This window comes from Branchiostoma belcheri, unplaced genomic scaffold (genome assembly GCF_001625305.1).
Source record: "Branchiostoma belcheri isolate BF01 breed outbred unplaced genomic scaffold, Haploidv18h27 scaffold86, whole genome shotgun sequence".
NCBI classification, from domain to species: domain Eukaryota; kingdom Metazoa; phylum Chordata; class Leptocardii; order Amphioxiformes; family Branchiostomatidae; genus Branchiostoma; species Branchiostoma belcheri.
This window is the reverse complement of record NW_017804531.1, coordinates 497671-512952: the sequence shown is the minus strand read 5'-3', so window position 1 is coordinate 512952 and position 15282 is coordinate 497671. Positions and strand designations below refer to the sequence as shown.

General features: G+C 38.6%; 1 protein-coding gene across 1 annotated transcript in view; it reads right to left on the bottom strand.

The window, feature by feature from the left end:
- The window catches only part of LOC109487112 (probable ATP-dependent DNA helicase HFM1), a 27418-nt gene that overhangs the window by 1923 nt on the left and 10213 nt on the right, over positions 1 to 15282 (bottom strand). The window contains 15 exon segments of the mRNA XM_019791082.1: positions 2264 to 2499; positions 3564 to 3636; positions 4368 to 4465; positions 4710 to 4813; positions 5007 to 5164; positions 5572 to 5655; positions 6864 to 6949; positions 7935 to 8063; positions 8564 to 8661; positions 9772 to 9819; positions 10771 to 10877; positions 11696 to 11787; positions 12357 to 12378; positions 12380 to 12441; positions 14391 to 14438. Coding sequence (XP_019646641.1) covers positions 2264 to 2499; positions 3564 to 3636; positions 4368 to 4465; positions 4710 to 4813; positions 5007 to 5164; positions 5572 to 5655; positions 6864 to 6949; positions 7935 to 8063; positions 8564 to 8661; positions 9772 to 9819; positions 10771 to 10877; positions 11696 to 11787; positions 12357 to 12378; positions 12380 to 12441; positions 14391 to 14438 — 1445 coding nt within the window.

Sequence of the window (15282 nt, the reverse complement as noted above, 5' to 3'; positions counted from 1 at the left end):
AAGGCCAAAGATGGTACCCTGTTGTCCAAAGGAGAGGACAAGCTTGCCAGGTGGGCAGAGCACTTCAAGGAAGTTCTAAACAGACCAGACCCAACCTCACCAGCAGTCACCGACCCACCCTCTCACCTCCTCCCGATTGACACCAGTGACTTTACTGAGCCGGAAATACATGAGGCCATAAAGAACCTGAAGAACAACAAGTCCCCAGGAATGGACGGCATTACTGCAGAAATGCTAAAAGCTGGAAGGGAATCCGTTGTCAAATGGATGTGCCAGCTCTGCAACAATGCCTGGAACCGGGGGAAGTACCAGAGGACTGGAGAAATGGAGTAGTGGTTTGCATCCCCAAGAAAGGCAACCTTGCAGAATGCGACAACTGGAGAGGGGTTACACTCCTGTCCATCCCAGGAAAGGTCTACTGCCATGCTATCCTGAACCGCATAAGAGATGCAGTTGACGAAGAACTGAGGGAGCAGCAGGCAGGATTCCGACCCAAGCGATCTTGTGCGGAACAAATATTCACCCTGAGACGCATAATAGAGAAGTGCAATGAGTTTCAGTCCACACTGGCTATCAGCTTTATTGACTTTACTAAAGCGTTTGATAGCATTCACAGGCCCTCATTATGGAACATCATGCAAATGTACAGACTACCCAACAAAGTCATTTCAGCCATCAAACACATATATGCTGACTCCAAATGCTGTGTAAGGACAGATGATGGGTTCAGCGGGTGGTTTGAGGTAGTGACTGGGGTCCGCCAGGGATGTGTGCTGTCTCCAATTCTGTTTGCCCTTGCCATAGATTGGGTGCTGCAACAGTCAACTAAGGATAAAGGAATACCATGGCTGCAAGGACAAAGACTGTCTGATCTTGACTTCGCAGACGATATTGCCGGCTTAGCAGAATCCACAAAGGACCTCCAGGCCCTAGTGAGCCAGATTGGTTCCACAGCAGGAGGAATAGGCCTCACCATCAGTGGCAAGAAGACCAAGAATATGCTGACAGGATCTCATCCGCCACCTACATCTGTGTTCATTGATGGGAAGGAAGTGGAAATAGTTCAAAACTTCACTTATCTTGGAAGCTCCATCAATAGCAATGGTGACATGGACAAAGAACTTGACTGCAGAGTTGGTAAGGCTTCAGCAGCATTTAACCAGCTGGGCAAACTCTGGAGAAACAAGAAACTGTCCCTCAAGACCAAGATGCGCTTTTACAACAGCAACGTCCTGTCAACACTTTTGTATGGCTGCGAAACCTGGCACCTGAAACTAAGTCAAGAAAGGAGACTTGATGCCTTCGACAGCAAGTGTCTAAGGAAAATCTTGGGCATTAGATGGGATGACTTTATCTCGAATAATAACATCAGACTTCAAACTAAGCAGCAACCAGTGTCCTCCACCATCTGCAAACGCCGGCTCAGCTGGTTAGGACACGCTGTCAGACTTCCACCTGTCAGACTAGCCAACCAAGTCCTACAGTGGTTCCCAGAAGGACGGAGAAGGAGGGGGCGCCCGAAGATGAACTGGCGACAGACAGTGGAGAGGGACCTTCAGGCAGTCAGCATGAGCTGGAAGGAAGCCTTGAGGCTGGCTGCTGACAGAGGAAGCTGGGCTGCTTTGACTGCCTCATGCGTCACGAGACGCGGGAGCCCCTAAGTCTAAGTAAGTAAGTCACCCTTACCTCTTCTCTCATGACCTCAATGAAAAGTGGCCTGAAGGCCAATTTGAGCTTCTTATGAATAAAGAATATATCAAACGAACAAACAAACTGAGTGTACTATAGAATTGTATGAAAAAAGCCATGGAAGGATTACTATAAGTAATAGTAATCACTCACTTAAGCTTAATTGAAAGTGATATCATCATAATGTGTTTTTGTTTATAATTATCCTCTGGGCAAGTATTAAGTTAAAATGATCTTGCTGGATAAGCTGTTAGATCATCAAGAGAATGCCAATTGGATGTAATTTTTAACATAGAAACATAAATTTAAAGCTTTACATCAGTATCATCAACCTACATGTATAGGCTATATGGCTGCTATTATTAAATCTTCAAGACCTAGATGAGTTTATTCCCTAGTAGTTGTTAAAACTTTAAATTTACGTTATTCTGTTATCCTTGTATCCTACATATTGTATGTGTCATGTTACTCAGTATGATGTACATGTAACATCACACCCCATGGGCATTAACATACAATTAAAGATTTGTTGATTACTATACTTGATCAAGCAACGTTTTAAGGAATTGAGAACCTTGAGTCTTTTCATGCCAGGAGTCTGAGGCAGAGCTTGAGCTCTGTTGTGTAGTTGATGAAGGTAGGAGGACATGTTGTTGTCTCTGTTGGTCCTTTGCCGTGCTGTCTTTGGGAAAGTTTTGACTCCGAACTTGCAGCACTCGTGAGCACAGGCATCCTTGTTGATGCAGCGATGGTTACAGGGTTTTCTGTCAGGACCCAGCAGTCTTCTGGGTGTCACTGGAACGTTGTCATCTATCAGATATCAAATATATTGTTCATTCATACATGTACAACATTCACAATAATTTATTATTATATAGCAGGGCATGTCATATTACATATAAAAAAATGTAACTGAAACAGCATACAATAAAATAAAACTTTACAAGAAATCACATCACAAGATGTCATCTATCAACTATCACATGTTGTTCATTTAAAATCATATATTGACATGGTCATGTCATATTGCATATCAAAAAAAAATTAACTGAAACAGCATATAATAAAACAACATATCACAATGTTCTATTATGTGTCACTGCAATGCTGTCATCTATCAAATATCAAATGTGTTCATTCATTCATTCAAATTATATTGCTGGTCATGTCATGTTGCATGTCAAAAAATGTTAACTGAAACAGCTTACAATAAATTAAAACTTTACAACAAATCACATTTTCTATATGTGTCACTGCAATGCTGTCATCTATCAAATATATTGTTCATTCATACATGTACAACATTCAAAATTATATATTGACATAGTGATGTCACTGAAATAATAAAAGACAAGCATACAATAACATACAAGCATACAACAAGCATACAATAAAATAAAACAAATCAAATCACATCTTCTATATGTGTCACTGCAATGCTGTCATCTATCAAATATCAAATATGTTCTGTGTCAAATATGTGTTATGTCATTCATACAACATTCAAAATCATATATTGCTGGTTATGTCATATTGCATATCAAAAAAAGTTAACTGAAGCTGCATACAATAAAATAAAACAACAAATCCCATCTTCTATATACAATTGTGACTGTCTATGTCAATTTATAATTTGAGGACAAACAATAAAAGAAACTTTTGTTCATGGAACACATTTGGAAAAGTTCATATTACCTCAAAATAACATTATAATTATCACACAATCACAATATGTTATACTTTTGTAGTAATGCTAGTTTGAAAGACAATTTATGACAGACAATACCTCCATTTTTTTCATGTTATTCATTAATCAATACATGACTGTACAGTTATATATTGAGACTTCACACATGCAAGGACATCTGACTTACTTTCATTCACCTCGGCTGACCAGTCAATATCTGTGCCCAAATCGTCCCAGTCCATTTCTTCTTGTTGGCTCTTCTACATTAATTTTAGATCATTGTGATTAACAAGTTCCATGTCAGAAGAGGAGATGTATTCATTCATAATACATGATACATCTCCAAAACACACTCATATCACAAAAAAATTTTCGGGAAGTCAGATAGGTTACGGGGGATACAGCTCAAAAAGAGGACCTGTATCTATCTAATTATCTTTTTGACAGGCAAAAAAATGACCCATGAACTTGATCTTATGCAACATATTTCAACAGATACAAGATCGAAACCAGGAAACAGTCACTTTTATGGGTCCAGTACTAGTAGCAGAGTTACTGTAGCAGTAAAAAAATGCAACAAAGCTATGCCAATGGTACCACAGCAGAACATAGTTGATAATTTCAATTCATTCTTGACATCACATATAATGCAAAGCAACACCTGTCCATATGATGATGGCTTTAAAAATCTTGTGTTTAGAATCAATATCATTCACTCATTACTCACTCACTCTCAGTAACTCATCACTCACTCACGCATCATACTCACTCAGTAGACACACTCTCACTCACTCATCACTCACACTCACTCTCACTCACTCAAACACTCTCATCACTCACTCACTCACTCACTCATCACTTACTCACTCATCACTCACTCGTCACTCACTCACTCACCCACCCACTCACTTTTCGTATTCAAAAAGGAATATTTCTGTAACATTAAGTTTCAAGGTTGGATAGGATATTACCGGTAGGATATACATTGTACCTTTTGTTTAGGAGTGTGGTCCCAGTTCTTGCTGGTGGCACGGTGCCTTCTGGCACCACTGTAGAAGGGAGTGTAGGTGCTCTGAACATCCAGGCCAACTGGTGAAGAAAACAGTCATTTTACCATATAAAAATTTTTTCATACAGTTCTACTTTTCCTACAAATTTCTGGTAATATATTTTACTCCCCAGAGTCAATATTGTGATTTGTTTTGTGCTGCATGTAACAAGTACAAGGCACAAGTAGATCATATCCAAGCATATACATGTATGTAATGCTTAAAAATAATAGTAAAATATATGTATTGATTGGATGTGTAGGGCAGTTTGTAAGAGACCCTACCATAATCTTGACTGATGAAGTTAATGCTCAGATCATCTCCCTTGTTAGCTCTCTTCACCTCCACCTTCTTTGTCCAAGTCCCACTGTTCATCAGAGTAGAATCACTGCAACATTCAAAGATGAATAAACAATTAATTCATTAACTGTAAATAATCTAAGTGCGGCAACAGCTGGGATTTGAACATCCAACCTCTTAGTCCACACACTACTGCATTGGTTACTGGTTAAGAGACTGATCATCCCAAAATTGACTGGGAATTTGGGGGGCATGGCATTGCATACATTCAGAACACAAACCTGAGTCTTTGTTTACAAATGATGTTGTTGTCAGCATCCCCAATCAGCAGCACACACATGTGGTTCCTCCCTGCAGTCACCTTCTCCTTCAGACTTTGGTAGTTGTTGAGAGAGATCACTATTGTCAGCTCTGCCACTGTGGGGCTGTATCTGGCACCCTGTTTGTACAAATTTTAAAAAATTAAGGTTTAGGAAAAATTATTGGTTCTAGATTTGAGATATACTTGTTGGCAAAACAAGAAACCCAAAATCATCCAAGTATGCATGAGACATTTAATTGAGAGAGAGAATACTATTGTCAGCTCTGCCACTTTGGAGCTGTATCTGGCACCCTGTTTGTATACTTAGATAAAAAATAACAGGGCTTGGGAAGGATGCATACAACTAAAGAAGTTGGGCAAATAAAAGTTGCCTTCATTAGGAAATGAACAAATGACTTAAACACGCAAGAGTATTGGTATGGCAAATAACAGACTCTTCATTTTCATTTCATCACATTTTATTCTTTTCCTCTGGAATTGATTTTGCCATTCTGCGACATTAGTTATGATGTTTTCTTACTTACCTGCTCTATAGCCAACTCGTACTTAGGAAGGTGGGACACCGCCTCGTGAACCTGGTTTCCAAACGGCGGGTGCCTGTTCACGATCTGTCAAAAACAAATCATAACATGTCACTATAGTTATAGAGTTCAAGCTTTGTTCCAACATGATACTTTGTGAGGGGTGTGAAGGGGGCAGTTTACATCAGGGCCCATCAACCCTCTCAGAACCATGACGGTGGGAGATTCCATCTTCCTGCCACTTTTGATGCGCCTCTGATGTCATCGTGCTTCCAGAAAGTCATCAAGAGCATTACACATTTGACGAGATTGACAAAAAAATTATGGTCTACTTCTTGTGTTGGAACAAAGCTTGAACTATATATATAACTATGGCCTCTACCAACACAGATGAGCTTTCATTCAAATACCAAAACATGTCTTGTAACTTGACACTGACAACATGATGCACATTATCACGCAGAAGGGACCCGTCAAAATGATTTGAAAGCTCAATCCATCATAAAGGAAATGGAATACCCTTAACTCAACCGCTTAATGGTGCTTTTAAGCTTTGACCTATGACATAAAATGAAGTGACATGCTCACCTGGACAAGCTTTTATCTTTAGTATAAACTTCAAAAAGTTGCTAAAAGCAAATTTAGTGTCAAAGTGCATGGTGGATGATGTTTATATGGAGTCATAAAGTCTAAAATGATGGGTCAAATAGTATGAGGCATGGAAATGGCAATACAAAAGGGAATATCTCCTTAGGGCTGAATTTAACAGCATAATACTGTTCCCAGTTATGATCGTTTGGCCTGACACTTACTGAGTGGTCTATCTCATTCCATTCATATTCTCACTGGTGGCTTAATACAATGTACTGGTCATATCATATCAATTTGGATTAGATTCATATTATATACTGATTAACAATGTTACTGATACACATTACACTGACTATAGTCACTGTGATAGTTTTTGACTTATGCTTCAGAACATGAGTTAGTGTCAAATGTGCACTGTTCAATTCATCACCAGTAGAGAGGTTTGACACTAACGGATGTGAAACATACATTATGTATTGTAAACCTTGGGGTTAAATGTGCCTGATGATGATTATCAATATTCCTTCAGAACTGACATTAATCCAGACAGTTGACATTCAGAATGCATTAAGTTAGACTGTACAAAGGCTACATTTGACAGTCAATTTGGTGCATTATGTAACCAGATGTAGTGTGCCTGTGAAGCTGTGTGATGAAGAGAACTTAAACTGGCTAATGGTATACAATTAGTACAGTTTTTGTACCAGTTCTATCTCCCTGGGGTTTGTTTCTTCAATCTTCTGGAAGCTTGTCAGACCAGCATTGAACAGTGCAGTCGCCAGGGTAAGACCTGAGGAAGCATATCAAATTCATATTAAGTTTCCCTCACAGTTGCATGCTGATTGGAAAAACTTTTAGAAATCTGACTGTTTTCTTAATGGCAAGAGATTTTCAACTGGAAAGGAAGCTTTAATTTTATGCAACATCTTGAAACATAATTATTATTATTATGCAACATGTTGAAAGACTAAACATTTGTCACTCAACAATGAATGACTAAAAGATTCTTTCAAAATTTCCCTAATATTATCAACGTAGACTCATTATGTGACTGAAATGCAAACTACAACAATCTAGCATTCAGTACCAATAAGGAGGTAATGAGGATAATTACATATACATGTTTGATCACCTATCAATCATGCTTAAGGGTGATTTGCACAAGTAAACATGATTGCTAAATTAATTAAATGACACAGCGTGTATTTGAGTCTTTGCAGACTATTACAATTATATGCATATGTATGTTAGCCTCCTTTGCAGTCTTGTTGGGCGTGGGCATTATTTTTGTGAGCGACGCGAGTAATATGCCGAGGGACGATTTGCTGAAGAGGGAGTTTTTGCCGTGGAGAGAAGGTTTCGCGCTCAAAAATAACGCCCACGCCCAACAAGACTGCGAAGGAGGCTATATGTATGTAGCCCTGGGCATAGAATATTTTGTAAACCATCAGATAGTTTGAGTGCACTTTAGCAGATAGATTTAGAATTCTCTTCTAAATCATGAAGAGAAAATTAGCGGAAAGCCCCAGGCTGGCATGTTTTAAAGAAAAAGATAACTATGTTTGAGACAGAAAGTTTTACACATTGTTTTGACTAAAACATTCAGAGGCTTAAGGGCTGTAAGTAAGAACATTGTACATATTGCTAGCGGCCGATATTGCCAATTCTAAATGGTGTATATTCTCTATTTGATTGATTGATTTATTGATTGATGGTTGACTGCTTGATCTAAAGTGCCCTCTTCATCCCCATACCTCTCCTGGAAAACCCCTTACCGATTTTGTCTAACTGCTTTGCAACAAACTTGGAGTTTTCCCACAGTCTGGACCTGAAGCACTTTGACAGAAGAGTGGCATTGAGAAGCACCCTGAACCCTGGTCTGTGCATTAAGAACTCTGTTAAACCTGAAACAAATTATCCAACACAGTAAAAGGTAACTCACCAAGGCCACATCTTCACAAAACATTCACTGAATCTGGTAAAAATTAGAATCAGCCTCAGGTAAGAATTATATAACAAGTTTTATTGCAAATTCATGCCCCAGGGCTAATTGCAGGAACAGAAGAAAGATTTGGTATAAAAACAGAAAATTAGACAGTACACATATAACTACTGAAAAAATAAACTATTATTATTATAATAATAGATTTAGAGGGCCGAATATGTTTAACGAATTATGAAGAAGACAATTTCTTACTTTTTGCTGAAGGGTTACTACATAGTGCATAAAGGTTATCATCATACAAGGTACATGTATTGAATGGTCTTATTGTAACTCTTTAAGCGGATCAATTAACATCTTTCTTCACAGAAGCTGATTGAAGTCATGAAGCTTCAAAATAAAAGGTACACCAGTTGGCATCTACATTACTAAGTGTTAAGATGTGAATCAATTCAGACATACATTTGGAGACCCTAGTCCCTGCCCTGAAAATCTTGTTGGTGTCTTGGTTGAGACCAAAGTCTTGGATTGGAAGGCAGCCAAGAGCTGCTTGGATAAGGCTGTAACACGTAAAATGTAAAAATCAAAAGTTACACCTGGTCCAGTACATGAAAACTTCTAGCCATAACAGAGAAAGCTTTAAAAGGTTCAAAACAGACTAATAGCCTAAGTTGACAACTAATAAAACAACTCTTAGAACAGAGAAAGACAGCACTGTTAGAAATAATTTATTTTCGTCGAGTCGAAAAACAGAACCCACTTAGCTAGACTTTACCAATACGTCCCAGGGCTTTTTCCCAATCCTCAAGCTTTTTTCTTCACTCATCAACACAGAGATAGCCCCTGCCCCTGGCACTATCTGTGGCAGTGTGGAATCACCACTCATGGTGACGTTACAGGTTATTGGACGCCCCCTTGATCATCTAATGTTGCCACTGACTTATATTCTGTACATAGTTTGCCATATAGGTATATTCTGTAAGTAGGATGACTTTATTCATACATTGTACATGTATTTACTGTAGCTTTGTTCGATCCACATTGTAGTAGACCATACGAAGGTCCCTGTTCTTTTGTCAAGCCAATAAAGAATCTACTAAAACAAGCAGCTCTAAGAACAGAGAAACAAAGTTCTGTTTGAAAGAATTCATTTTCGTCGAGTTGAAAAACAGAACCCACTTAGCCAAAGGACTTAACCAATACGTCCCAGGGCTTTTTCCAATCCTCAAGCTTTTTTCTTCACTCATCAACACAGAGATAGCCCCTGCCCCTGGCACTATCTGTGGCAGTGTGGAATCACCACTCATGGTGACGTTACAGGTTACTGGACGCCCCCTTGATCTCTCCTGGCAGCCGTACAAATTCTGACATCACATTACAACGTACTTGACACCTGGTCGATATTCGGGCGGCAAACGGTATCAGGAGTCGCGTTTGAGTAATAAAGGGGGGATCGGTCCGCATAAGTCAATACGACCTGGCATGGTTTCAAGTGCGGCGCTCTCTGATCTCTGTACACCGTGAGCCCTTCTGTTCCCACAGTTCAGCATTACTATCAATCTGTCAACGCTGAAGGCACAACAGTGGGGTCAAGGAAGGGCACTGTTTAAGGATAGACTCTTACTGATCAAGACATTAAACTGACAAAGTGAAGAACTTTAAGTGCTTACCAATTGACCTTCATTTGTCCCGTCTTTATCTTTCCATCCATTGCAAACCTAGGAGAAAGACAATAGACAGTCATTAAGACAGAATCCTCTGCCATTACCGATGTTTCCACAAATCAGAAGCTTATTTAACGACACCTTCATCTTGGCTATTTCTAGATTATTCCAAGGTTGAACTTGTAGACTCCGTGGCTACGCTGCAAAGCTGATGTAAAGACAATAGGCAGTTCATTAGACAGAAGATCTTGCCTTTTGAAAGATTTACGCAATTCAGAACCTCATATGGACTTCTTAGAAATTTACAGATTTTCAAAGATTGAACTTCTAGACTTCATGACTACTGTCAGTATCAAAGAGCATATGCAAAAACTAAATATGCTATTATGTAATATTATGATAGATCACAGGCCTTTTGTACTTGCAACAAATTTGTCAAATCGTATTACTGAATTAAGGCACTGTCACAAAGTAATGACAATGACATTGAAGCATATACACGCCCTACATGGACCAAATGCACCAGGTTAAATATATTGTAACTGACTTAGGAGAAAGAATTACTAGTATATTATGTAATGTCTATATCTACAAGGTCTCTTCTCTCTTTTTCATACATGTACACGCATACTATTAGACAAATTTCCAGAGCTTTTCAGATATATCATATCACCTAGATGGTCCAGAACAAGAGCCATACACTATTGATGATTTGGGTCCACACATAGTATCCCATTCATCCCTACATCGTAGTACATGTAGATATTTTTTTTCAAAGTGATAGATCAATTGCACTGACCTGACAGAGAAAGAATTACACAACTATATTACGTCTAATAATATATCTTCAAGGTCTCTCCTCTTTTGCATAGACAAATTCACAGAGCTTTTCAGATATATCATAGTTCCTACATGATCAACACAAACAGCAGTACAGTATTGATGATTTGGGTAAACACATTCATCCCCAGATATTTTTGTGAAAGTGCTAGATCTTGCCCTGACCTGACAGTGGCCCTGTGCTTGTCCTTGTTCAGGGTGTTCAGAGTTTTCCTTTCATTGATCCGCAGTGTCACATCCTGGAACTCTTTACAGCCAGAAACAGTATTGACCTGCGACAACAGATTTGATTTGATTTATTGAAACTGTAACAGTACAATACATTTGGGACACAGGCAGCAGTTGCTGGTGTTGTGCCCACACATAGAAAGGACAAGACAATACTCATTTTCACTTGAGTTAATTGAGGAAAGTCGTGTAAAAAGCCTTTTCCAAGGGCACAAGATCAGTGACATGTCAAGACCCAAACCCAGGACCTCTTGGTTCTGAGTCGAGCACTCTGCCATTGCGCCACATGACCTCACTTATAGTGACAGATATCGACAGTATTATAACATAATCCCTGTAGTGGGTATTGTGATCAGTGGAAGTAGTGCAGAAAAGGAATGGATCATCCATTACAAAGGCATAGTGGCTGAGGAAATAGAGTGATCAGCCTGTCATATTTTGTAATAAAGCCATTCATTCACTTCCTTTTAAGATTCTTTATCATGAGTTTGAAAATCATGACATGTTTTGATTTTCCACACAATATGATGAAGTATGACAAATAGCACCAATATGATGGCTGAATATATATGGTTGTTCTACTACAGTAAAATAAAATAGATGTACACATACTGTACACAATCACAGTTACTAAAAAAATTATGTGTCCTCACAAGACAAATTTACAAGGTGCCAGTTCTTCACCACATTGCCTCTTCTTCAGAAAATTCAGTTGACCCTCTTTCCCTTCCATCAATCAATCAAATGATTGATTTGATTCTGTGGGCTTTTTGACAAGAATGGAATAACTTGAGTATCTATCATCATTGACGAAAGATGACTGTTTTAACTCTATGACATATAGCGTGGACAAAGTGCTTACCAGGTCCCCTAGACTCTCCGTGCCTTCCAGGCTGTTGAATTTGTTCATGGTGTCATATGTGATACAGTATCTCGCCATTAGCCTCCCAACCTCTACAGGGGAATAAGAATGTTCACATCAACAGTATTTAGGTCATTATTACCATACAGTAAGATGATTAATTGTGGCACTATAGGGATAACTCCAACGGATTTCTACTTATTGATCTATTGTATGTGTATGCCAAAAACAGTTACTCATGCAACTGGATATGATTTTGGAAACGGCCAGACGTTTCAGGTAGCGCACACTACCATTCATCAGTGAAATGTAGAATTCTCAGAAAAGCAGGTTTGACAAAACGTCTGACCGTTTCCAAAATCATATCGAGTTGCTTGAGTAACTGTTTTTTGGGCATATCTTATTACCTGGATGTCTAACCTTCACCAGCGTATTGTATGTATATTATGGTAAATACATGTGTATGGATTGGCTCACAAAAGTAATTTGCCCAAATTCAAGGTAACATGTCAGATACTTTTCTTTGACTATATTGTATCATTCTATTATCATCTATTGTTGTACATGTTATGTAAGATATGCTATTTCATTGTAAAATGGTCTATAGAAATATACTTTTCTATGCTGAATTTTTGGCATTTGTTTGGAAATGTTTGATCACCTGTGGGCTTGAAGGTCAAAACCCTCTTCATCCATTTTGACCAGGTCAATCCGGGACAACAGGTTCAGATCCTTCAGGCACATATCTGTAATGTAACCATTTTATCAAAAAAAGACAAAGATAAACTGGAAAGGGTACAGAATCAAGCTGCAAGATTCTGTACGAACAACTATGAATCTGTAATGTATCCATTTCATCAAAATAGACAAAGATAAGCTGGAAAGGGTACAGAATCAAGCTGTAAGATTATGCACAAACAGCTATGAATGGGGTGCTATTGTGAAGGAAATAAAAAGAAACCTACAGTGGGGTCACTGGAACACTGGCAAAAAATGTCCAGACTATGACTAAATCATGACTAATAAACTGGTGGATGCACCAAGTACAGTAGGGACATCATTACTAGATAGCTTTAAACAATGTTTAGAGTTACATGTTATAAGGCTATGCAAATACAAATGAATTATGTCACTTGGGAAAAGGTACTAGAGGGGAGAGATTCAAAACAGTTGTTGTGAAATTCACACAAACTATATCCAGCATGGTGACACTTTTCTTCAAGGGAGTTCTCATTGAAACAGGCTTTCCTTTCATCAGATTCTCATAGCTGTCTCTTCAATCTTGATTCTTTTGACAGGCACTGACAAGATTATTTCTATAGCTGGAATTGAACGCATCAGCAAAATCCCACTAAATCCCTGGCAAGAAGAGGGTAGGACTTAATTCTGTCTTTGAGAGCTACACACAATGACAACCTGCTTAATCACATTAAGCCATGGTAATGGAGTTTTGTAGATCTGGAGGATGGCTTCAACTGATACATTGACACAAAGCATGTGGCTGTGAAGAAAGTTCCTCCAGGCAAGCAACATAGTTCCGCTTCAAAGTATACGTTCAAAGCACCCAGCCTCACTGGTATGAAGAAAGGGTGGATTTATGATCTCCGTGTATTGAGTGAGCAAAGAATTACAAGGAACGCAAGTTTTGTCAAGATAAATTGGTTCTGTAACCTTGTATAGAAGTACTGCAAAGCCAACCTATAAATCATCAAGCTAACCTATTGCGTAAAAAATGGTTTGCATGGAAGTTTACTGGACCATTGGAAGCACAGCAGAATGAATTCCAGTTTGATCAAAGCAAGTCAACCTCATTTCACGCACACTGCCTTACAGAGGATTGGTTAAGGAACTTTTTTGAAAGCTTAGCTAGAACTTCTGCAAAGCAAAAAGTATCAAGCGCAACTGCTGTGAAGAATGGCGGGCTTAGATTTTTCTCCACGAGTGCACAACAACAAATAACAGTCACAAGTTAAAAGCCAATAGAGGAATGGAGTAGGCTACTGTTATCTCAACTAGATATCCAACGAAATACATCATTTCCTAAGAGAGAAGGCAGCGATTCTAGATAAGGAATCAGTGGCAAATTCAGTGTCAAGGACGCAAAACAAAATCCACAGGGGAAGGACCCAAGTGTATTCAATATATCCTCACTATTGAGAACAGCTTTACTTGAATCGTCTACACTTTTAAGTCGCAGTGGAAGACTCACAGAGCTTTCAGCACCAAGGACAGGACAGTCCTTGGTGCTGCTCAATGCTCAAATCTCTGCACTTTTTACTTGAAGTGGAGAAGAGTTACAGATCTTTCAGCACCAAGGAGATAATAGCTCCATTCATTTGGTAATGCACACATCTCTGTATGAACTTTTAGTTGCAGTGGAAAACTCACAGATCTTTCAGCACCAAGGAGAGAACAGCTCTCTTTATATGGCAATGCACAAATCACGGTCTGAACTTTTTTCTTGTAGTGGAAAAGTATCACAGGGCTTTCAGTACCAAGGAAAGAACAGCTTCATTTATATTGTAATGCACATATCTCTGTCTGAACATTTTTCTTGCAGTGGAAAAGCCTCACAGAGCTTTCAGAACCAAGGAGAGAACAACTATTCATGTGGTAATGCACAAATCTCGGTCTGCACTATTTACTTGCATTGGAAGACTCACACAGATTTCAGCACCAAGGAAAGGTACCTTACCCTGCAGTCTGCTCTCCATATCTTCCTTACTCAGACCAGCAGGGATATCTGAAGGGGAAAACAAGTTTATGGTTCATTTTCTGGAGCATTTAGACTTAATATTTACCTCAATAGAAGGAAAATATATTGTTTTTGCCCTGATTCTTCTTCTTCTTCTCAAACAGACAATTATAAGGTAATGACTTTTCTTCTTCTTCTTCTCCAAACACTTAATTATAAGGTCAATGACCTGGATCTGACATCCCTCTGACACAGTAGAACATAATTGAAAATATAACTTCATAATCCTCAGCTGCAATTAATTGTTTTCAACACCTAAGATGATCACAGTGATTATGCTAGCTAAAGTGAAATTAAAAGTTAACAGCATGGTATCATTACCACTTTATATCCTAGTAACACATTTACAGCTGGATATGAATTCCATAATTTCCACTACCACCTTTAATGAACCAAGGATTTCCCCTAAACTTTGATTGATTACTAGGCCACACCAATTTAATTTCTTGGTTAACGGATTTTTCTAGAAAAATAATGGAGAGGGCGGGCGGAAAAAAATAAAAATAAAAACAGGCCTAGGCATCCTATTATGGCCCAAAATGGTACGATAGGAGCCATGAAGTCAACACACCAGGCTGGTTCAAAATTTAAATAAGGAATTTTGAACTTTTAATGATCCCATAGCATTGAAAGATGGAATAACTGTAACAACTAGGATGAAAAGGACTGTTTTCAACTGTTCAGGGCAAAATATGAGCATTTTGCAGTTGATTCTGAATTTTTATTTTATTTGCAAATCAGAAAAAAATGAAGCGGGCGAATCCGTTAACCAAGAATTAAATTGGTGTGGCCTTAGATAATAGATAGTGTACATGTACTTCAAACAGGTTTT